Consider the following 25,459-nt stretch of genomic DNA (forward strand, 5'->3'; position numbering starts at 1 on the left):
AGGAGGATGGGTGTTAGGTCTTCACTAAATGTTTGATAAAATTCAGAAGTGAAGCCATCTGGTCCACAGGTTTGTTCTTAGGTAGTTTTTTGATGACCAATTCAATTACTTTGCTGGTAATTGGTCTATTCAGATTTTCTGTTTCTTCCTGGTCAGCCTTGGAAAGTTGTATTTTTCTAGAAAGCTGTCTATTTTTTCTAGGTTATCCAGTTTGTTAGCATATAATTTTTTATAGTACTCTCTAATAATTTTTTGTATTTCTGTGGTGTCCATCATGATTTTTCCTTTCTCATTTCTGGTTCTCTTTATGTGTGTAGACTCTCTTTTTCTCTTGATAAGTCAGGCTAGGGTTTTATCTATTTTGTTTATTTTCTCGAAGAACCAGCTCCTGCTTTCATTGATTCTTTCTATTGTTTTATTCTTCTCAATTTTATTTATTTATGCTGTAATCTTTATTATGTCCCTCCTTCTACTGACTTTGGGCCTCATTTGTTCTTCCTTTTCTAGTTTCATTAATTGTGAGTTTAGACTGTTCATATGGGATTATTCTTTCCTGAGGTAGGCCTTTATTGCAATATATTTCCCTCTTAGCACGGACTTTGCTGCATCCTGCAGATTTTGTGGTGTTGAATTATTGTTGTCATTTGTCTTCATATATTGCTTGATCTCTGTTTGTATTTGGTCATTGGTCCATTGATTATTTAGGAACATGTTATTAAGCCTCAACATGTTTGTGGGATTTTTCATTTTGTGTGATTTATTTCTAGTTTCATACCTTTGTGATCTGAGAAGTTGGTTGGTACAATTTCAATCTTTCTGAATTTACTGAAGTTGTTTTTGTTGCCTAGTATATGATCTGTTCTTCGAAATGTTCCATGTGCACCTGAGAAGAATGTGTATCCTGCTGCTTTTGGGTGCAGAGTTTTGTAGATGTCTGTTAGGTCCATCTGTTCTAAAAGTGTTCACTGCCTCTGTCTCTTTACTTATTTTCTGTCTGGTTGATCTTTTCTTTGGAGTGAGTGGTGTGTTGAAGTCTCCTAAAATGAATGCATTGCACTCTATTTCCCCCTTTAATTCTGTTACTATTTGTTTCACATATGTATGTGCTCCTGTGTTGGGTGCACAGATATTTATAATAGTTATATCCTCTTGTTGGACTGACCCTTTTATCATTATGTAATGTCCTTTATGTCTTGTGACTTTCTTTGTTTTGAAATTTATTTCGTGTGATACAAGTACTGCAACTCTTGCTTTTTTCTCCCTATTAGTTGCACGAAATATCTTTTTCCATCCCTTTACTTTCAGTCTGTGTTTGTCTTTGGGTTTGAAGTGAGTCTCTTGTAGGCAGCATATAGATGGGTCTTGTCTTTTATCCATTCATTAACGCTATGTCTTTTGATTGGTGCATTCTGATGATTTAGATTTAGGGTGATTATCAATAGGTATGTACTTATTGCCATTGCAGCCTTTAGATTTGTGGTTACCAAAGGTTAAAGGGTAATTCCCTTACTATCTCACAGTCTAATTTAACTCACTTTGTATACTATTAAAAACACAACCTAAAGGCTCTTTTTTCCCCCTCCTATTCCTTCCTCCTCCATTCTTTGTATGTTATGAATCATAATCTGTACTCTTTGTCTATCCCTTGGGTGACATCTACTTAGCCTTAGGAATACTTCTGTCTATAGGAGTCCTTCCAAAATGCACTGTAGAGGTGGTTTGTGGGAGGTAAATTCTCTCAGCTTTTGCTTATCTGAAAATTGTTTAATCCCTCCTTCAAATTTAAATGATAACCTTGCTGGGTAGAGCATTCTTGGTTCCAGGCCCTTCTGCTTCATTGAATTAAATACATCATGCCACTCCCTTCTGGCTTGTAAGGTTTCTGTTGAGAAATCTGATGATAGCCTGATGGGTTTTCCTTTGTATGCTATCTTTTTTCTCTCTATGGCTGCTTTTAAAAGTCTGTCCTTATCCTTGATCTTTGCCATTTTAATTATTGTATGTCTTGATGTTGTCTTCTTTGTGTCCCTTGTGTTGTGAGATCTGTGCATCTCCATGGCTTGAGAGACTATCTCCTTCCCCAGATTGGGGAAGTTTTCAGCAATTACCTCCTCAATGACACTTTCTATCCCTTTTTCTCTCTCTTCTTCTTCTGGTACCCCCTACAATGTGAATATTTTTCCGTTTGGATTGGTCACACAGTTCTCTCAATATTATTTCATTCTTAGAGATTTTTTTTTCTTTTGGTGCCTCAGCTTCTTTGTATTCCTTTCACTAATTTCTATTTCATTTACCTTCTCTTCTACTACATCTAATCTGCTTTTAAATCCCTCCATTGTATGTTTCATTTCAGATACGGTATTTCTTAATGATTGAATCTCTGACTTAAACTCGTTCCTGAGTTCTTGAATATTTTTCTGTACCTCCATAAGCATGTTTATCATTTTAATTTTGAACTCTCTTTCAGGAAGATTGGTGAGTTCAGTTCATTTGGCCCTTTTTCTGGGGTTTGTGAGATTTTGGTCTGAACCACGTTCTTTTGATGCTTCCTGTTTCTGTATGGTGCCCACTGGTGCCCAGAAGCTCCAGTCTCTGGAGCTGCTCAGCCCCTAGAGTGAGGTTGGGGGTCATAGGGGAAGTGGAGCTGGTGCCCGGGGGAGGAGAGATCTGTTTCCTAATTCCCGTCTGTGGTGCCTGTCTCCGGTGTCAGAGCTAGTGAGCCAAGCACACAGGTGTAAGCCTCTGTGTTTTGCGTCTCTAGCTGTTGTGGGCAGGGCCTCCCTCTGGTTGGCCTGATCCCAGCACAGTGATTGCCAGTTTGCGAGCTGATGCCAGCAGGCTAGGAGGGAGGTGCAGCAGGCTGTGTGCCACAGTGGGGGGCCTTAGAGCTGAGCAGGCAGCCAGGGGGATGGGGTGCCTGAAGCTCCTCAAAGTTCCCAACCAGCTGGGATGAGCATGCCCAGACATCCTTGTCTAGCTCTCCCCTTCCCTGCACCACAAGCTCCATGCAAACCCCGCCCCTTCAGCAGCCCTCTTGCTGCTAGGAAGCCTCTCAGACCACTGGCCTTTCCCTTGTCCCAGAGCGGTCGAATGTGTTCTCCCTCACTTCATATCATGAGAATCTTCTGGGCCCTGAACACATTGTGTATTTAAATCTGTACCAAAACTAGGCCAGGTTCTGGTTCACAAACTCTTTTCATAAATATCCTTCCTGTCTAGCAAGAGGCAGTTGGTTCAACCAGAGACCAACCCATGATGTGAATGAAGGGAAGGAGTTTAAGTTCCTTTAGAAAGCAAAAGAGGCCAGTGAGGAAGGGAGATTGGGGCTCTACAGTGTTTGTAAAAGAAAAGAGTGCCAGTGTGTCTGTCTGAGTGCACATTTGTCTGTGTGTGATGGACAGAAAGTTCTAATTTGCTGTGCTGTGTTCCCTCCAGATTATGACATGGGTGGTTTTTATTTTCTAAACTTTAAAACAAACAAATGAACAAACAACTGCATATAAGGAAAAGAACAATAAAGTTGTTTCCATTAAGTGTGAGAACTTGAAAAATATCTTAAAGTGCATATTTCAAAGTATTACAGGAGTTTTCTCTTGGTGATATGATTAACAGCCTGTTACTTTGAAAAAAGCTGTTTTTAAAACACTTTCTTCTGTAAGTTTCAAGAAGCTTGATCTGTGAAGACAGCAACTCTGGGCAACACCCTTCCCCAAGGGAGACTGGTTCATGTAATGGGGTCATAGGCCAGACTGATAGGACTGGGACCTAACCTGGGGCCAGGCAGGGCAGAGTCCAGGGGTCAAAGAGAAATTTACCAAATTTCAGACAAATGACTGTCATGTGCTCTTGGCCCTCTGTGAGGCTTTCCCAGACCCCAGCTGTGTTGGGTACTCTGCTGTTCTGAGCTCTTGGCTGACTGTCCTGGTGAGTGACCCCCTCACCTGCCAGCTATGGTGCCCAATCAAGCCAACAGCATCCTTACCTGGCAGCAGACAAGCAGAGCGAAAACAGGTGAGGCTGGCCATGTGTCCCATCGTTTCAGCTGGTGGTGTGTTTGCCCAAGGACTATCGACCTGCCCCAACGAGGGCAATCACAGTGTCAGGTGGAGGTGCTGGAAGCCAGCAGGTCTTGGAGGCCTGCCAGGTGTTACAGGCACTGGACGGTGGCCTTGGTGAAGGGCTTCTCAGCAGTTTGCCAGGAGATGGAAACTTGGAATCCAGTGGAATCTTAGGCAGTACTCACACCTATGAGCCTCTTCTCCAAACAAGGATTCTGGCTACCAGCAGCTGACAGTTGGGTGGAGAGGTATATTCTTCAAGTTCTTTCATTGGTGTTTTATAGTTTTCAGCTTACAGATCCTGTTCATGTTCTGTTAAATTTATTCCTAAGTATTTCAATATTTTTGGAGCTATTGGAAACAGCATTGCTGGTATATAGATTTAAAATTATTTTAAGAGCTTTTTCTTGATGTCCTATGACCTTAATTAACTCAGTTCTAAGAGAAGTGTTTTGGGCTACTTTTTTTGGTTTTAATCATGTCATCTGCAAGTAGAGACATTTTTATTTCTTCTTTTCCCATCTGTATGCCTTTTATCTCTTATTCTTGCCTTATTATACTGCCTAGGAATTCTAGTATAATTCAAATAACGGTGGTGAGAGAGGTTTCCTTCCCTTGTTTCCTTCCCTTGCTCCTGATCTTCAGGGGAAAGCTTTCAGTCTTTTTATCATTAAGTATAATATCACATTTCAGCTTTTTTTATGTGACCTTTGTGAGGCCGAGGAAGTTCCTTTCTATCTTTGTTGACTGACAATTTTTTGAAACTCTTGAATGGATGACGTTTTTCAAATGCTAATTCTGCATCAGTTGGTATGATTGTATAGTTGTTCTTCTTTATTAATATAGTGCATTTCTCTGATTGATTTTTTTTCAAATATTGAAGCAACTTGCCTTTTCAGGATAAGCCCCACCTGATTGTAGTACATAATGTAATAAATACTTCTGAGCTCCGTTTGCTAAGATTTTGTTTGATTTTTGTATCAGTGTTTATGAGAGATATTAACCCATAGTTTTCTTTTCTTTCTGGCTTTGGTATCAGGTTAATGCTGGTTTTGTAAAAATGAGCTGGGAAGTGTACCCTCCTTTTCTCTTTTTGGGAAGAGTTTGTGTAGAATTGGTATCATTTCATCTTTAAATGTTTAATAGAATTTAGGCTGAGCAAAAAATTTTGAGAGGCTTTTAATTATGAATTCATTTCTTTATAATTAAAGGATTCTTCAGGTTATCTATTTTCTCTTTGATGAGTTAGTTTTCTCTCAAGGAATTTGTCCTTTTTACCTGGGTTGTCATATTTATGTGTGTTCATTGTATTTCCTTACTATCTTTTTAATATCTAACAGAGTCTGTACTGAGATCTTCTCATTCATTCCTGATCCTGATCATTTGTATCTTCTTTGTTAACATTTATAAATTTCACTGATATTAAATAACCATTTAGTTCATTGATTTTTCTCTATTAGTTTTCTGTTTTTAATTTTGTCCATTTGTGTACTTAGTTTTTTTTCCCCCTTCCTTCTGTTTGATTTGGGTTTATTTTTTGGTCCTTTAAAAAAGTTTTTTAAAGATCAGTGATTTAATACCTTTCTTTTTTCTTAACCTAAGCATTTAATGCTGTAAATTTCCCTAAGTTCCGCTTTAGCTGAATCACACCAATTTTGATATGTTGTTTTAATTTTTATTCAGTTCAAAATATTTCTGAACTTCCTCTTGGCCATTTATTATTCAGATGTATGTAATTTACAAATATTTGGAGATTTTCTTTTTAATTTTCTGTGATTTAATCCTAAGTCAATTGCATTCTGATCAGAGAGCATAATTTGATAATTATGACTTCAATTCTTTCACATGACTTTTAGGTTGGTATGATGATCCAGGTGGTTGTGTCTTTGTGAATGTTCAATGCACATTGAAAATAATATGAACCCCCAGTTGCTTTGCACAGGGCGAGATGGTGAGAGCAAGGCTGAAGCCAAATGCCTTCCTATGACCTAGGGAGTCGTACAGCACTTTCACAACACCTGTCAGTCCTGTCCCATGAAGGAGGACGCCGTACCAGAGTGTGGATAACAGGAGGGGGATTTGTTGGCCACCTTGGAGGCTGGTGGTCAGCCTAGGAATGAGGGTTATTACTGAAGGGGAGGAAGAGGAAACAGACCTCTCTCTACTCCTCCTCTAGAATCCATTTGGATCATCAAAGAGTGGGCGGGGGCTGGCTTCACATGTAACTGACAGCTCTGCCTGCCTGTGTGGAGGGAGATTCCGAGGCTTCCAGGCTCAGTGGGGAGGACAGATGCATCCCTGACCTCTCACCTCCTTCTCAGGGTAGATGAGAATTCTGAGAAGTCAGTCTGTGCAGAGGGGGCAGTGGTGTCTGTGTAGTCTCTGAATGTGGCTCCCCAGCCCCTATGGTGTCTGTCTTCCCTTGCCCAGCACTAAGGACCTGGAAGGCATAGGCATTGAAAGCAGTGCAGTTGGAGACTGACAATGAGGAAGGGGCTTGCATTCTCAGCCACCCTCTGTGCCACGTTCTCAGTTCATAGATTAGGAAACAGGCACACAGAGAGTGAATGTGTAGCCGTAGGCCACATAGCTGGTGAAGGCAGAGCTCAATATAGTCTGATCAGAGCGTAAACCCAATGTAGTCTGATACGGAGTCCATGTGCTATGCACCATGAGATGCTGATGCTGAGCAGGCAGCAAGGAGAGAGAGAGGAAGACCAGGTGACCCAGCTGAGCCAGGCACATGTGCATGCACACACCCCTTTCTGGCTTTCATCTGTGAGGCTACAGTGGTCCGAGGAAACTAGGAGTGGAGCCAGGAGAAGGCAAGAGAGGAGGGCGGCAGTGGAGGGAAGGGGTCTATAGGAGGAAACACCACATTTTTCAGGATACCAGGGGATTCCCTTTCCTTATGAGTCTGTCTCAAATCCTAGACTTCTCTCCCTGGGCCCACTAATCAATTCTCCAAAGACCTACCCCAATTGACTGCAGACATATGCCTTTCCAGGGCCTGAGTGCCTGTGGAGACCTGGGCTGAGAGTTTGTGTTCTCTGTGGTCCTCTCAGATCCTGCTTTCAGTGATAAGGGGGGAAGGAAGCATGGGGTCTGGACTTAAGATTTGTTTGGAGACAAAATTTATTGGAACAGGAAGCCAAAAAGCCATGTAGGGGGTTGGTGTTAACATCCCCAAAGCACTTGAGGAATTTCTCCCCCACTTGTATACTTCATTTCTTGTACTGAAAGTGAGATTTCTGCACCACTTATTTTTGCACTCATAATTGGAGTGTAAGGGGTCAGGAGGCTTCCTTTGAAGATTGCTCACAGCATGAGTATGGAGTATATATGGTTACATTTGTTCTCCTGTGGTTGTTGGGATGCTATTTATTGGCAATGGCTCACTCACCATAACCGAAACACAGGACTTCTCCCCCGTGTGTGTCCTCTGGTGTCGGGTGAGGTGTACCCTCTGTGTGAAGCTACGCCCACACTCCCTGCAAACATAGGGCTTTTCCCCGGTGTGTGTCCTCTGGTGTCGGAGAAGGTGTGAACTCACCGTGAAGCCCCGCCCACACTGCCTGCAAACATAGGGCTTCTCCCCGGTGTGTGTCCTCTCATGTTGGATGAGAGTCCACTTGAATGCAAAGCCCTGTCCACACTCTCTGCAAACATTGGGCTTCTCCCCAGAGAGTGCCCTCTTGTGTCGGATGAGGTGTGACATCTGCGTGAAGCCCTGCCCACACTCCCTGCAAACATAGGGCTTCTCCCCGGTGTGTGTCCTCCCGTGTCGGATGAGGTGTGACCTCTGCGTGAAGCCCCGTCCACACTGCCTGCAAACATAGGGCTTCTCCCCGGTGTGTATCCTCTTGTGGTCGATGAGGTGTGATGACTGCATGAAGCCCCGCCCACACTCCCTGCAAACATAGGGCTTCTCCCCAGTGTGTACTCTCTCATGTTGGATGAGGTATGCCATCTGCGTGAAGCCCCGCCCACACTCCCTGCAAACATAGGGCTTCTCCCTGGTGTGTATCCTCTCGTGTTGGATGAGGCTTGACTTCTCTGTGAAGTCCCGCCCATACTCCCCACAACCATAGGGCTTCTCCCTGGTGTGTATCCTCTCGTGTCGGATGAGGTGTGCTGTGTGCATGAAGTCCCGTCCACACTCCCTGCAAACATAGGGCTTCTCCCTGGTGTGTCCTTTCTGGTGTTGGGTGAGATTTGACCTATCAGTGCAGCCTTGACCCCACCCTCTGTTCTTGACTCTTCCAGTTGACATACCTGCCCCCACAAATGATTTGTCTGTGTCTTCTGGATTCACTTTCTGGCCTGTGCTGGCCTCCATCATTCTTTTAGGTGTCCTGGAGCCCCCCATTTGTCCTTTGGGTGGGTTGGAAAAGGTCCCCGAAATCCTCTTCTGCCTTAAACTTTTAAGCAAAGTTTTGGAACTTTCTTTGACCTCTTGACCTTCAGCTTTGTCACTCCAGCTGTGTTGGCCTGGACAGGGATCCTCTGGTTGGAGATGTTTTCCCGGAGGTGTTTGTGGGGGGACCTGAGAGGGGTGATTGCGCTCCACATGCTGGCTGAGGGATTTCTGACTGGAGAAGGCCAGAGAGCAGGAGGCACAGGGGTGGATCTCTGGCTTTGGTTCTGCTGAAAGAAGAAGTTTCTGGTCAGATAGATGTTGACAAAGCTGTCTGGGTGGGATGCTTTGTCTTCTGGTGGGCCTGCCCCACTAATCATTTTTATTGTGCTAACAGCACAAGCTGTGTGTGGCATCTATTAGGAATGGCATAAAACTAAATGTGATTTATTCTCAGAGGAATTAACGTTTAAACAAAAGGGTATTGACAAGCAGCCTATGTGTCAGAACATGTACCAGGGAGTCACTCCAGCTGGGCTGGGGAGGGAGACTGAGAAAGTGTGGGCTGTGCATCACTTCAGAAAAATGCAGAAAAAGTTTTGAACCAACCAAAAAAATTAAGACAAATATAAAGAAAGCTTAATATTGATATAACTTGCTTAGGCAACATCAGGGAGAGATTAGCCAATGAGGAACCAGGGGAGGGACTCATGTGCTAAAGAATAAGTTGCTTTTTGTAAGGGCCCTGAGTGGGCCTGCTCCCCAGACACCTGATCTTGCAAGGCAGCCATTAAAGCCTCGCTCCGTCGTTCTTTTTGTCTCTGTGTTGGCTTACTGAGTTCGGACCAGTGAAAGTATTTCTCACACATCTCCACTCCATTTTTATTCACTGCATCTTCCTCAGAAATCCCCCAAACCCACATCCAGGGCATTTTATATGTATCGCTCAGTCCAGGAACTTTCAAGTGTCTTCAGAGGCAGCTTCCCCCTCCCACAGATGGACCTGCAGTGGCCTTTTCCTACATCCTAGTATTGTCAATGTCCTATCTGCCTGTGACAGTGTCTGCAGCTATCTTATTCTTTGGAGAGGTAACAATGCTCCTGATGACTCAGGTGTAATCGGTCTTAGGTATTTCCTCTGAGGGGAATGGGATCCACTAAGTTAGGAGCCACTCAGCCTGGAGATGTAGAAATGTGGAAGGCAGGCTAGAATAGTGCTTAAAGAGAGCATGTGTGGGTAAGTCTGAATTTGATCATCCACATTCAAAAAGACATATTTAATTGAGGACCCCTGTGCTTCTGGATACCCACCAGGAGGTGGGATTCGGATTGGACAAGGGCGAGTGGTCCAGGCCCCACTGACTAAAGGGCTGGGCTCCTGTTGCCTCAATTAGACTGCAAATTGATTCTTCGTCAGTTTTCTACAAATCACAAAATGAAAGTATATCCTTCTTCAAGAGTCACACCACCTATTCATACTTGACTTATTTCATTCAGCCTTAGCATTTTAATTGCAGTAACAAGTCCTGTTTCAAATATATCCCAAATCATACTTCTTATGGCCCCAACTCCCATCTCTCCAATCAACCCACCATCCTCTTTCTGCAGTCTGTTTTCCAGAAATTAATGAAAACATTATCTCAGACCAGAGCACATGTGACTCTCCAGTTGAAAACTGCACACTGGTTCCATCTCACTCAGGAAAATCCCATGTCTTTATAGGTCATAGGCCGTGGGCTTCCATGTATGGACCCAACCTCTGTTCTTGCCCTCTAGGCCTCCTTCCCCTGGTTGGTCTCCCAGCCAGTCCTTGTCACCCCACCTCTCCTGCCTTGGATGGCGCACTAGCTGGTGCCTCTGCCTGGACTTCTTTGCCCACACGTACTTGCATGTCTCAAATGTTATCTCCTGAGAGAGCCCTTCCCTGACCTCTCTGCCACACCTCATGGCCCCCCTCATGGTTCCTAGACACCTTCCCTAGATTAGTCCCCCTCAAAGCACTCGTTGCTGTTTGATGCTGTGCACATACACCCACCCTTGTTCACCCATCAGCTGCTCGAGGGGTGATTCTCGATTGCTGCTGTTGGGCACAGAGCAGGAAGTCATACGAGAACTGACTGAACTGTGAATGAGTGCACATCAACACACACGTCATTCAGAAATATGGAACAAATTAAGAAGCAGCAGCTAAAAGGGCCAGAAGAAACTGTGTTGGGGAGAGAGTCGGTAGGTGCTTGGAAACTTTTTTTTTTTCCCCTAAGTCTTCCAGTACTCTGTGTATGCTGTGATATATTTTACGCACAAAGTATTACAAAAATCAGAGCAAAATTTTAAAAGTAAAAAGTGTTCCTAAGTGTCAAAGGCATATGAAATGAGTCCTTAATTTCTGAAGCATCTGAATTGCAATTTTACTGACTTTATTCTGGATTTCACTCTTCTTAAGAGTTGGACTATGAAATTCCCAAGAATCCTTTCATTTCTTTCCATTTTAAAGAACAGTGGTGCTCACCTCTCCCTGCTGTGAGCGCTCCCTTCCACTTGCTTCTCCGCTCGATACCCAGCTCCTGGCCATACTCATCTCCATACCAGACCAGCAGTTCACTGCCCGGCCTGATGAGCTGGCACGTTCTGTAGAAGATCTGACTGTGATACTGAAAGGCCACCAGGTTCTGCTCCTCGTCGTCCCTGGCGCAGTTTACGTACCTGGGATCACAGAGGGCAAAAGGGAAGAAACCACCGGCAGTGAGTTCCTGCCGCTTACCATGTCCACGTCCAGCTCCATGCCCGGTGTTTATGGCTGGCTTGGACGCTGCCCCCTCCCCTCACTGTTCCTGGGGAAGCTTCCGTACATACCTCAGTCTCTTTCACGATATCATGTGAATTCTTACTGCCATGTCTTTCTTACTGTGCTCATCCTGCCTAGAATGCTTCCCTCCCTTGCCTAAGTAAGTGTTTTCCAAAGCCTGATTTCAGATTTAGCCTCCACCTCAGTTTGCCATAAAATCCATTGATGTTTAGCTTCCCTAAATTAAGTCTGTTTTGTAACACAGCACTTTAGGCTTGATTATGGACTCTGCTTTTAGATTAGCACATATCAGCCTAACTCATATCCTGTTTTGAGATGCCTTTGTCCAATCTCTCCACCCTTTTTAAGGTACCATTTACTTGCTTCCCCCGGGCTTCTATAGAAAATGGAGGTCCTTTTACCTTAGCATAATAGCACAGGACAACAATGGTTCATTCACATTTTGTGTCCCCCTGGTAAGGGAAGGGGCTGGGTCATGAAGCCCAGAGGCCTGCGGCCATACTACAGCTTATTTGAATGCAGCCTTCAGAACCCAGTTCTAATTAGAAGTGAATCTAAGAAGATTTGCTGCTCTCACAGGTTAAAGATGTGCTTCCCTCCCTTGTTTTAATTTATCTTGGCACTGTGTACTTCTTGAAAAAATAGGAAAATTATTGTTAAATCTTGAAATCAATTTTTTAATGGTTTTGCAATATGTCCTCCATAAGGACATGAATTATAATGTGTTTAGTTAAAGAATTCCCTTGTCTGAACTGGAACATAGTAAATGCCTAATAAATGTTGATTAGATAAGTTAAAGTGTGTGAATCTAGGCTCCTCAAGGTTTCTTCTAGGGCTGAAATTTTGTCTAGCATAGAGATTTATATTTTAGAACACGTACTATCTTTTTATTTCTTGTTTTTTTCTAAATGGCTCTTGAAATAAAACACTGTATGGAGTAAACAGAGAAACAGAGGCTTGAGGGAGACAACTGAGGGAGGCATGATGAGAAGGGAAGGAGTGTGGGCTTGTGAGAGTCAGATGTCCTCTCTGAAACTCAGAAAACTTGGCCTTACCTCATCCAATTGGCCCAAGATTTGTCCTTTCCATCCACGTACAAACAGGAGTTTCTCCCTGTGGTGATCTGAATTTCAGAAAGAGAAGTTAAAGGATTTTTTGCCGGGGGAGGTAACAGAAGAAGTGTTACACCGTATTGTTATCAATGTGCTTTCATCCTGCATGGATTCAGGCACCAACTGAATGTGACATGCTCCTCAGCCATCGTCAACATATCTGAGTCAATTTGCCCACTCAGAGCAAGGGCCCTGCAAGGGAGGAGCCACTTGTCTATGTCTGTACTTCTGTGCTCCCACCTACCTTCTGATCGTTACCTGGGAGCTCCATGCTGATGCAAAGTCCACCCATTGCACAGAGCTGACCATGTTATCTCCATCCATGTTCTGGTATGTAGAAGGTCAGGTCCCATCAATCCACAGGAGGGATGTGGGAAGCCGGAGGACAGGGGAAGAGATAGATGTTCTAACCTGCCAGGAATACCCGTTGTTGGCTGTCTCTTCATCTTCTGTGATTTGGCCCTCATAGGGGCCAAAGTGCACACCCAACGGCAGATCAGATGTTTCATTCCACACTCCAAGCCCAGCCTCAGGGATGCTTGATGGTCTGATTTTCAGCCCAGGGGGCAGAGTGAGAGCTGACCGATTGGGATGTCCCTTGTCCACTGCAGTGTCCTTTATAAACACAGCCGGCCCATGAACAGCACAACTGTCAATGAAGACTTTCTGACACTTCTCACAATCTGCAGGTGAGATCAGCAGGGGTCAGGGAAAGCATAGTGCACGTTCTTGGATGTAAAGAGCTCCAGAAAGAGTGCAGGCACTCACACCATTTAGCTTCAGTCCCGCATTCCAAGTCATTAGAGGAAGGGAATAATGTGGGAATTGAAAACGACAACATGAAATTATTGTACCAAGACACAACAGCCTTCTCTGTGAGTGGGCCAAAAGGGTCACTTACACAGGTAGTCGTCATCCTGGGGCTCGCTGACCTCTTGGTACACACAGCCCTTTCTTTCTCGTAGGTTATACGTCTTTCCTTCAGTCTCCTCTCCTGCAAGTTCTAAGTTGGAGAAGGGTAGGTAAGTGAGGTTGGTGAGGTCTGGAATGTTAGTCCATGTTTGGTCAGAAACTGAAATCTCTTCCCATCAAATGACCCCCTGTCCTTCTACACACACTGGTTTTCACCCCATTAACCACTGGTGCAGAGAGACTACCATTCAACACTGACTAGGGATGCTCAATTGAATTTCAGTTATTCTCATTATCAGGTTAAACTTCCCAAAGTTTGTACTTCGAAAATGGTTCATTCACACTTTTATTCATTCAGAGAATATTTGTTGAGGGCATGTAACATGGTAGGCATTAAACAAAGGTCTGGGCATACAATACCAAGAAAGTATGGTCTGTTATCACAGATGGATTTATTGGACAACTTGCACAGGCCAATTCTTTTATTTTTAAATTAATGTTTTCAAACAATACATGAGCTATGCATCCTTATCTTCACTTTACAAATGAACATTCAGGAACTCAGAGAATTTATAAGATTTACCCGAGGCCCTAGTGTTAACTTCAGGCCTCAGGTTAGTCCAGCTTAAACCCGGGCCTATCCAAAGTGCAAACCGCATGCTTTCACCATATTCATCAGCCTTCCTAAAGGACTGAGGACTAAAGTTTTTCCTCTTACCCATTTTTTGTCTAGAGTGATGTCCAGAGGTACTTGCTTTTCCAGGAGGGGAAACTGGCTTCTGGGCCTGCTCAGGAGAGGAAATGTAGAAATGTACAGAGGGTATCAAGTACATCCGGGAAATGAAGTGACCAAACATGAGATTGGGAAGAGAACCGAGAAAGCTAGACGATAAAGGAAAGATGGCAAAGGTTGCAGACTGCCAGGTCCTGGAAAGAGTGTCTGGAATTGGATTAGCTGGTCCCTGTCAATTCTGTCTGAATAAGGTTGTAACGCCAGCTAGTTTTCCTCAGTTTCCTGACCCATAAACTGGCAAATATGTGAATTCTTAATGTTATAATGAACATGCAATGTCATACTGTTTTGTGACCAAATAATTTTGTGAGCTAATGCAGCATGAATGTGAGGTTAGTCTTGCTGTCAACTTACCTCCTCCCTGGCCTCCATATTTGAAGTCTATCTTATAGATACGATCTTCAGCTTTCCTTGACCCTCTTAAATCTAGTTTAATTTGTTTGATCTAGTTTAATGCGAATTACTCAGAAAATATACAGGGCCTTGAGCTGGTCCTGGGACTTCTGAGAAGAGTGAGGTATGAACAAGGTTCTCAAAGAGCTCCCATTTCAGAGGCAGGCTACACAGATGATTACAAATAAATGTGATGGCCTGAGTAAGGCTCGGAGGAAAGACTCACTTCCTCCTACAAGGATGAGCATTGGAAAGCAGTGCCAGATGGATGTGTTTTGGTTGAATAGTGTGTAGCCTATATGAAGTCCTATTTTCTTATTTGTTGTTCCTCAACCATCAAACCTGGATTTCCTCTGGGCTGGGAGATGCCTCTTTGGATTAGAGTTGGGGGCTGTGAGGGTGGGGATCCTATCTCCTTCATATGGGACTATTCAGTGTCAGTACTGACCATTTGTAAGCTTCCCTTAGTCAGAGGGTCTTAGCATATCTCCCACTGTAGCATAGCAGACAGGAGCTTAAGCTGTTATCACATGTAAGATGAGTGAAGTTACGAATAAAGACAGTGTGAGTTTTAGACAACTAGGAAAGTTTTAATGGGCTTGTAAGTGGTTTAGAGAAGGAGCTTTGGATCAGATTGCACTACCACTGAAACTGTGATCCAAGGCCTGTAATCAAACATTTCTTTACCTCAGTTTCCTCATCTATAAATGGTGATGGTTATAGTACCTACCTCATAGGGTTCCTGCAAGGCTCAAGTCAGGTTATTCATGTAAAATGCTTAAAATAAAGTCTGAAGTATTGTGAAAATAGAAACACGTGGTAGCTGCTTTGCTGCTGTTCTTACTCGCTATGAAAGTAATAGCAGACACTGTGCAGAAGGGACCAGGAGAGGCAGGCAGCAGCTTCCAGCGCACTCGGCGCCTTCTCCTCGTCTTACCTGTGTTTCGGTCCGTGAGAAAGATTTTCTTGTCAACAGGATTTAGGAAATACTCACCTTCCGGTGTTGACTCCGTTCCACTCTGAAGGCCACCCAAGAAGGTTCACCTAAAGGTGAAGAAAAATCGATGTTTCAGTTGTGAGTAATTCCAAACTCTGGACATTCGCACTAGGGCCATGGCTGTCTGAACTAGAGTGATGACTACAAGGAGCATTGAAGGGCGCTAGGAAAATGGTTTCTGAAGCATCATCGGGGCTTTCTATTGGGGTCATCAACTAATTTTTAAAAAATGTTTAAAAACTATTAGTAGAATTCATGCCTCACATCGAAAATTACCGAGTATCATAATTCTTCCAAGTGGTAAAGATACCTCAAGACAAATGCTGGGCATAGAAGCCACAGGGCATAAATCTGCAAAGAAGTAAAAAGCTAACCTTTTCAAACAATATGGCTTCTCTCTCACTTACCAACTTTGCATTCCCCTGTAAGGCCCCGGAAGATGGCTGGTTAGCCAGAGACGGGTAAGATTCCTCAAGGGAGGAACAACCTAAGACAGGCACAGTTGCAGGGGGGCCAGCAGGTGAGAAATTGGGGATCAACAGAGGTGAGGCTTAGAACCTCACCCCCCCTGTTTTGAGAGAAATCGTCTGCATCCGTGGATGTTTTGTTGCCCTTGTCTAGCCTGGATTAATCTTAGTCCATAGGCACACACCTGATCATCTACATTTGCCCTCTTACAGCACTAAACTATGTTTTCTACCTTTATCTTGCATCTACCTACCATTTCAGCATTTTATTAAAATAAATAAATAAATAAGGGAGAAATGTGGGATTCACATGTAAATCAAGTATAAAAATCAAATGAATAATCATATCTGACTTGATTGTTTATAGTTCATGATGCGCTATCAAAACCGAAAGTTTCTGTGATATGACTGCCCTTGCACTGTTCACCATGTAAGAACTTATTCACTATGTAAGAATTTGTTTACCATGTGAGAACTTGTTCGTTATGCTTCAGAAGATTGGAGACTGTTGAGAATTAGGCTTGGGGTGGATTAATGATTGTGCATTGAGTCCCCTATAAAGAATTTTATTGTTAACAACCATTTGATCAATAAATATGAGATGCCCTCTCAAAAAAAAAAACAAAAACGACACAGACATCAAAGACATGACCGAAAAGGAAACTACAGACCAATATACCTTATGAATATAGACACAAAAACCTCAATGAAATATTAGCAGGCTGAATCCAGCAACATATAGAAAGGATTCTATGCCATGACCAAATGGTATTTATCTCAGGAATAAAAAGTTAGGTTAATATCTAAAAATCAATTAATGTAATGTAGCATATCAATAGGATTTTTTTTAAAGCACCACATGACCATCTCAGTAGATGTGGAAAAGGTATTTGACAAAATTCAACACACTTCTAGAGACATTTAACAAACTAAGATTAGAAGTGAACCTACAGCTATTATCATGCATAGTAACTAGAGGCTTTCCTCCTGCCATGAGGAACAAAAAAGGAACAGGACTCTGCTCCTGCCACTTGTATTCAACATTTACTGGGGGTTCTGTGCAGGGTAATCAGGGAAGAGCAAGACACACGCCATCCAGATCAGAAAGGAAGAAGTAAATCTATCCCCATGTGCAGAGAGCGTGAGCTGGGATATAGGAAACCCAAGGAATCTACTAAAAAGCTATTGGAACTAATAAGATAAGCAAATTTGCAGAATACGAGGCAGAAGTCATTTGTATTTCTATATGCTAGCTATAATAATCTGAAAATGAGATTAAGAAAACAATTACATTTATAACAGCATCAAGAAGAATAAAATACTTCAGAATAAATTTAACAGAAGAAGTGCAAAACTTGTACCTGAAATTACAGGCCTAAAGAAATGAAAAGACATCCCATTTTCATGGATCAGAAGCCTTAATATTGTTCAGGAAAAGCTCTTCTGTTTCTCTGTACTGATTATTCTTAATAAAGCGGTTACAAAGCAAAAAAAAAAATGTTTTTTTAAAAACTAGAGAAAATGTCATTTATATTTCTTCCTATGTTCATAAATTATCTATTGCATTCATCGTTAAATAATAAATTGGCCTTTTTTTTGACAAAAATACCAAACAAACTGGGAGTAGAAGGAAATTACCTCACTATAATAAAAGTCAAATATGAAAAGTCCACCTCCCACCTTGTATTCAACAGTGAAAAAAATGAGAGCATTTCTTGTAAGATTAAGAACAAGCCAAGGATGCCCATTCTAGCCACTTCCATTCAAAATAGTACTGCAAGACCTAGCCAGGGAATCACACAAGAAAAGGAAATAAAAGGAATCCGACTTGGCAAGAAAGAAGTAAAATTATGTATGTTTGCAGATCTCATATGGAGAAAATTGTAAAGATTCTTCCCAAAATCCTGTTAGAACTAATAAATTCAGCAAGTTGCAGGATACAAAGTTAACACTCAAAAATGACTTGTACTTCTATGCACTACCAAGGAACAATCCAAAAAGGCAGCTCAGAAGACAATCCATTTTGAACAGCAACAAAATGAATGAAGTAATTAAAAGTAAACTTAACCAAGGAAGTGAAACACTTGCACACTGAAAATCAGAGAACACTGTGGAAAGAAATTAAAGATGACACAGTAAATGGAAAGGACACAGTCTCTTTAACAAATGGTGGGGCTGAGAGTATCTACATGCAAATGAATGAAAATGGGCCCTTTTTTTGACATCATATACATAAATCAGCTCAAAGTGGATTACAGACCCAAATGGAAGACCTTAAAGTATAAAACTCTTAGGAAAAAACAAGGGCAAACTTCCTGATATTGGAATGGGCAATGATTTCTGGGATATGGCATGAGAGGCACAAGAAACAAAATAAAAAATAGATGAGACCACTAAAGATTTCTGTGAAACAAAGGACACAACCAACAGAGTGACAAGGCAGCATGTAGAATGTGAGGAAGTATTTGTAAAACATACATATGATAAGGGTTTAATATCCAGAATATATAAGGAACTCCTACAGTTCAGCAGTAAAAAATCAAGTGACTTAATTAAAAATTGGGTGCTATGGACTGGATTGTGTCCCTCCAAAACTCCTATGTTGAAACCCTAACCCCCAATGTGATGGTATTTGGAGATGGAGCATTTTGGACTTAACTAGGGGTGGATGAGGTCATGAGAGTGGGGCCTTCATGATAGGATTGGTCTTGTCAAGAAGAAGAGAAAGATCTGTGTCTTTCTCCCTAAGAGCATGCACAAAGAAGAGTACCAACACAGAGCAAGATGGAGGGTGCCTAAAAGCAAGGAAAAGAATTTTATCATGATAGCACCTTGATCTTGGACTTCCAGTCTCCAGAATGAGAAAAACACATTTCTGTGGATTGTCACTCAGTCTATGGTATTTCATTATGGCAGCCTAAGCTGACTAATACAATGGAAAAAGGACTTGAATATATATTTATCCAAAGAAGATACATGTAAATGGCCCACAAACATATGAAAAGATGCTCAATATCAATAATCACCATGGAAATGCAAATGAAAACCACAGCAACATGTCATCTCATACCTGTTAGGATGGCCAATATGAAAATAACATATAATAACATGTGTTGACAAGGATGTTGGGAAACTGAAATGCTTACACACTGTTTGTTGAAATGTAAAGTGTTGCAGCCACTATGTAAAACAGTGTGTAGTTTCCTCAAATAATTAGAAATAGAACTTCTTTATGATTTGGCAACCCAACTTCTGGGTATATATGAACAGAATTTGAAAACAAGATCTTGAATAAATATTTCTGCACTCATGGCCACTGCAGCATTATTCACAGTATCCAAGGTATGAAAGCACCCTAAATGATGGACAAAAGGATGACGAAAATGCGCTATACACACAGACACACACACACACACACAGGAATATTATTCTGCCTTTAAAAGAGGAGGAAATCCTCTCATATGCTACATCATGGATGGACCTTGAGGACATTACGCTAAACAAGATAAAACAATCACAAATGACAAATACTTATATGAGATATCTAAAGTAATCAAATTCATGGAAACAGAAAATTGAATGGTAGTTGCCTGGGGCTTGGGGGAGGATCCCCTGGGGAGTTGTTCACTGGCTATAGAGTTTCAGTCATAGAAGACGAAAAGTCCAAGCAATCTGCTGTACAGCAATGTGCATGTAGTGAATAATACCGCGTTGCCAAAAGTAAATTCGAAATGTATCAAAGACGTGAATGTAAGTCATGAAACCATAAAACTCTTAGAAAAAAACATAGGCAAAAACCTCTTGGACATAAACATGAGCGACTTCTTCATGAACATATCTCCCCGGGCAAGGGAAACAAAAGCAAAAATGAACAAGTGGGACTATATCAAGCTGAAAAGCTTCTGTACAGCAAAGGACACCATCAATAGAACAAAAAGATACCCTATAGTATGGGAGAATATATTCATAAATGACAGATCCGATAAAGGGTTGACATCCAAAATATATAAAGAGCTCACGCACCTCAACAAACAAAAAGCAAATAATCCAATTAAAAAATGGGCAGAGGAGCTGAACAGACAGTTCTCCAAAGAAAAAATTCAGATGGCCAACAGACACATGAAAAGATGCTCCACATCGCTAGTCATCAGAGAAATGCAAATTAAAACCACAATGAGATATCACCTCACACCAGTAAGGATGGCTACCATCTAAAAGACAAACAACAACAAATGTTGGTGAGGTTGTGGAGAAAGGGGAACCCTCCTACACTGCTGGTGGGAATGTAAATTAGTTCAACCATTGTAGAAAGCAGTGTGGAGGTTCCTCAAAAAGCTCAAAATAGACATACCATTTGACCCAGGAATTCCACTTCTAGGAATTTACCCTAAGAATGCAGCAGCCCAGTTTGAAAAAGACAGATGCACCACTATGTTTATTGCAACACTATTTACAATAACCAAGAAATGGAAGCAACCTAAGTGTCCATCAGTAGATGAATGGATAGAGAAGATGTGGTACATATACACAGTGGAATATTATTCAGTCATAAGAAGAAAACAAATCCTATCATTTGCAACAACATGGATGGAGCTGGAGGGTATTACGCTCAGTGAAATAAGCCAGGTGGAGAAAGACAAGTACCAAATGATTTCACTCATCTCTGGAGTATAAAAACAAAGAAAAGCCGAAGGAACAAAACAGCAGCAGAATCACAGAACGCAAGAATGGACTAACAGTTACCAAAGGGAAAGGGACTGGGGAGGATGGGTGGGAAGGGAGGGATAAGGGCGGGGAAAAAGAAAGGGGGCATTACGATTAACATGTATATTGTGGGGGGGGCACGGGGAGGGCTGCACAACACAGAGACGACAAGTAGTGACTCTACAGCATCTTACTATGCTGACGGACCGTGACTGTAATGGGGTTTGTGGGGGTGACTTGGTGAAGGGGGAAGCCTAGTGAACATAATGTTCTTCATGTAATTGTAGATTAATGATAACAAACAAACAAACAAAAAGATTTGAACAGTCATCTCATCAGAGAAGACTCACAGATGGCAAATAAGCATATGAAAAGATAAATAACAATGATGCCATCAACTACCTATTATAATGGCTAACTAACAATAGTACTGACTACAAAAAAATACTAACAACAGTAAATGTGGAACAACAGGGAGTCTCATTCACTGCTGGTGGCACAGCCACTTAGGAATACAGTTTGGCAGATTCTTACAAAATTAAATATACTTTTACCATATAATCCAGCAATCACCATACTTAGTATTATCCCAAATAACTTGGAACCTTATGTCCACATAAAAAACTGCACATGAATATTTATAGCAGCTTTATTTATAATTGCCAAATATTGGAACCAGTGTCTTTCAAAGGTGACTGGATGAACAAACAGTTGTATATCCATGCAGTGGAATACTATTCAGTGTGGGAAAAAAAGAGCTATCAAGTCACACACACACACACACACACACACACACACACACACACACACACACAGAGAGAGAGCAAACTTAAATGCATATTGCGAAGTAAAAGTAACCAGTGTAAAAGACTACATACTGTGTGATTCCAACTATATGACATTTTGGAAAAGGCAAAACTGTAGAGATGGTAAGAAGATCAGTGGCTGCCAGAGGCTGGGGGGAAGGAGGATAAATAGGTGGAGCACAGAGGATTTTTAGGGCAGTGAAACTATTCTGGGTAAAACTGTAAAAGGTGAACACATAGAATTGCACATTTGTTAAAACCCATAGAACTGAACAACACAAAGATTGAACCCTACTATAAACCGTGGACTCCAGTCAATAATAGTCTATCAGTATCAGTTCATGAATTGTAACAGACGCACCACAGCAATTCAAGATGTTAATAATTGGGGAAACTGTGGGCAGAGGGAAAGAGGGAACTCTCTGTACTTTTTGTTTAATTTTTCTGTAAGCTTAAAAATTCTCTAAAAAATAAAGCCTATTAATTAAAAAAATAATAATACCATGTTGCCTACTTAAAAACTGCTCAGAGGAAAAACTTAATATTTTTTCTTGTTTTCTTTTAAACCACAATAAAAATAAATAAAGAAGTTGACTGGGGTGGGGGTTTTAATTGCATCCAGATAGCGATGCACAGATGTACGATGAACCATGGGCATACGGTTTCCCCCGAAGACTCTCCTTCCATGTCAGAACCTTAGTGGATTTCAGATCTCTTACACTGCTTTTAAGATCCTAAGGACTCAGAAATGTGTACATGGAGAATAATGGACCTAATCCAAGCTGCTTTCCCCAGTTTAGGCAGACTGACTCTTCTCTTAAACTCTCCTGTCTGAGGGGCAGCAGAAGTGAGCCTCTCATTTCTGTTTTATAGTGATTGTACCTCACTTACTTAGCTGATGCTGTTTCTGGTCAGGGACAGGGGGGAAAGATCAGCGACCCTAACTAGCTCTCAAACACTTTCTTGGAATACAGGCAAAGAATCACATTCACTTTTGGGTAAGAACACCATGTGGTATGATTAGATATACATACATAAATCATGTAACTTCACATAATATATTAATCATTCCCTCTTCTAAGACATTTAATCCAATGACTGAACTATCATGAGATTAGTGTTAGAAAGCTCCCTTTTGGATTTATAGTCTAATTAAGATTTCCTTAACTGCCTTTTCATTAGTTAACAATGTTTTACAAAAGCAAATAACAATATATTTTAAAATATGGAGAGTTAACACTGGAAAACCTATATATCGACTACCATTCAGTCTTATTGCAACATTCTGCTACAAAAGGCTTCAGGTCTTTATTTCTACTTCAAAAATCAAACACAAAAATAAAAACAAACAGAAAACTAATCAATATACAGTGACGCCACCTGCCAGCCCTTCCTTCTTCTCTTGTGGTGATAACTATTCTGAATTTGGTATTTCTTATCACGTTCCGATTGTTATACATCTGCTGCTTATTAATATATCTTTAAATAACATATATAATTACTTTACCCATTTAAAAACTTTATATGAATAGCCTCTTACTGTATAATATGCTATTTTGTATCTTGCTTGCTTTGTGAACGTCTGTGATTTTGAGGAAATAGTGTTTCTGTTGTTCCCTCCTGAGACGCAGCTGGTACCTGAACCCAGGTCAGCTTCAGGACACCTTTAAATCCTCCTGGCTCCTCACCTTGCTGCCTGGGCGTCCATTCTTCATCAGAATCCTCAGTGTCATCCACCTGGGGCTTGGTGGCCTGCCTGCGACAACGCGTGAGAGCTGGTCGAGGAGATATGAGACCTGGAAAGAAGCAAAATCTTTGTCTTAAAAGGGAAGAGCTGGAAGAATGAACAAAGCACAGCAAGAAATGAAAGCACTATAAAGTCATAGCGACTCAGTGGGATGTGCTGGGAGGGTCTAGAGTAAGGCAGGAGGTGAGCTCCGCATCACCGGTACTGGCCGCACACTGATACAGAGGGCATTTCCCTCTGGGTTTGTCTCCACACAGAAGGGAACTGGGCAGATGGAGCCACCTGAGAGAGAGCCGGGCTCATGCAGGGGTTGCAGACTTGCTTCCCAGGCTACTCTGCACTCCACATGTCGTGTTACCTGTAGCGACCAGTGCTTCATAGTTCCTTTTCACATTCCTGTATCGGGTTTTCTCCCAGTCTCCCATCTCTGTCCATTCTTTCTTGGAGAAGTATCTGGAAATGTCTTTGAAAGCATCTCTGGCCTAGAGAAAATAAAAGGTTCCATCAGTGATTTACTAATACAAGTTAGAACTGTGAGCTGGGCCTTCTGCTCCGTCTTCATGTAGGGTGTATGTAGCCTGAGGCCGCTGGGTGGTCTCTGAAATAAGGGTGAAGACTCTGTCTCCTGACTGGGTCCTGAATTACTGTGCAAACACCAAGCGAGAATTTTCCCATCCCTCCCCTGATGTGGAGCAGTTGCTGATGCTAGGGTGCTGTTTTCTCCCCATGTCTCAGACATCCTGCATGCACTCACAGAGAGGGTCGCCTACTGGTGCAGGCTCCTTGTCACCGAGCCCCTCTTCCCTTCCTTCTTACAGACCCCATCTGGAGCCTGGTTTCACCTCCCACACCTCTCACCGTGGCCTTCCAGCTTGTTGCCTTTGAGTGTCCCTCATTGTTCTCCTCCAGGGACCTGTCAGAGCTCATGGTGCTGGGACGGCCAGACAGGTCCTGCTGGGACTTTGATGCCGCAAGTGTCCCTAAATCTTCCAGCCCCAAAACCAAGACACCTGTGAAGGGAGAAGGTACTGAGAGGGGGTGACAGCCCAGACCACTGCCCTGATGCAGGTCTGTCTTCCTGTCCAGGGCAGGAAGATGTGGGGAACCAGTGGGGAAAGATGGGGGGGGCATTGGTGGGATGGGAGCATCTCCAGTGGCCACAACCAGCCTAACATGAGCTGAATTTTGTTTCTTTAGTTCCCTGCAGCTCAGGCCCTCTGAGGAAAGGCGGCAAAGGTGCCTCGAGGGCCCTGGCTGCGGGTGTTTGAGGGCAGTCCTCAGAGGGCATGGCTGGAGGAGTTGCAGGGAGATGCGGAGCACTGGATGCCAGGACTGGGGTCAGGCTGACAATCATGGAACTGATACAGCGAGAGGAAAGGAATATTTCTCAAAGAAGAGATCTGGGGCTCTCCACCTGTGGATTCTGGAGAAATCTGGGTGTAAAGCTGCCTTGATCTCTAAGGAATGCAGATCTTGGGCTCAGGAAACTGAGGCTGCTGAGTGAGGGGATTTGGGGTCTCATGCTGAGGAGAATTGGGATCCCGTAGGCTGATGGCATTTGCAGTCTCTCAGGACAAGGTTTGGAGTCTTAGGCTGAAGGGATTTGGAATGCTCAGGCTGAGAGGATTTTAAATCTTTGAGGCTGAGGAAATTTGAGGTCTGTCAGGCTAAGGAAATTTGGAGTCTCTCATTAAAGGGGCTTAGGACCTCTGACGTTGAGGTTAGTTTGGATTTTTGAAGCTGAACGGGAATTAATAGTTCTCAGGCTTGGGGTAGTCAAGGTCTCTGAGACTGAGGAAATTTGTTCTCTCTGTAGTTGCTATAGTTAGGGTTACTTGGGCGAAGAGTTTGGGGAGTGCCTCAGGCTGAGGGTTGCTGGGGTTACTGAGGGTATGGGGAGGGGTCTAAGCCTTAGAGGATTTAGTATTTCTGTGGGTGAAGGGCTCTGAGTTCTCTGAAGATGAGGTGGTTTGGGTGAGGTGCTCCTCACGCTGAGGAGATGGGAGATCCCTCCATGTTAGCGGATTTAGGATCCCTCAAGGTGGTGGGATTTGGTGTCCTGTGAGGCTGAGGGGATCTGGACCCTCTCAGGGTGGGTGAGGGGATCGGGCTGTCTCAGGCTGGAGGCTCTCTTTAAGATCTAGGGTGGAGAGTTCAGAAAGGTTTTCACATGGCCCCTTAATAAAGGCAAAGGCTCCCAATTTCCTCTTGGTTTCCCCGACATTGCTACTATGCGGCCTACCCTGGACGGGAACTCTCTGTGACGTCCGTGCAATTCCCGCTCTCTGGAAGGTGGGATGTCAGAGA

General features: G+C 42.6%; 1 protein-coding gene across 1 annotated transcript; it reads right to left on the reverse strand.

Moving 5' to 3' along the window:
* Positions 1-7,234: 7,234 nt before the first annotated feature.
* On the reverse strand, positions 7,235-24,079 carry LOC108389203 (histone-lysine N-methyltransferase PRDM9-like). The gene is made up of 10 exons (XM_037025074.2): positions 24,004-24,079; positions 23,511-23,627; positions 23,094-23,201; positions 15,426-15,475; positions 13,964-14,030; positions 13,235-13,336; positions 12,745-13,016; positions 12,277-12,344; positions 10,925-11,118; positions 7,235-8,702 (listed from the first exon to the last, which is right to left on the reverse strand). The coding sequence occupies exons 1-10, from the start codon at positions 24,077-24,079 to the stop codon at positions 7,405-7,407; spliced, it is 2,352 nt and encodes a 783-aa protein (XP_036880969.2). The 3' UTR covers positions 7,235-7,404.
* Positions 24,080-25,459: the final 1,380 nt, after the last annotated feature.

The sequence above is a fragment of the Manis javanica genome, chromosome X (assembly GCF_040802235.1).
Source record: "Manis javanica isolate MJ-LG chromosome X, MJ_LKY, whole genome shotgun sequence".
Taxonomy (NCBI): Eukaryota; Metazoa; Chordata; class Mammalia; order Pholidota; family Manidae; genus Manis; species Manis javanica.

Coding starts and splice junctions, on each gene's coding strand:
- LOC108389203 (XM_037025074.2), bottom strand. CDS start 24,079: ATGAGCTCTGACAGGTCCCTGGAGGAGAACAATGAGGGACACTCAAAG. Junction 13,337..13,963: donor TCACTCTAGACAAAAAATGG/GTAAGAGGAAAA, acceptor TCTCCAACTTAG/AACTTGCAGGAGAGGAGACT. Junction 8,703..10,924: donor AGCGCTCACAGCAGGGAGAG/GTGAGCACCACT, acceptor TTCTTTCAGCAG/AACCAAAGCCAGAGATCCAC.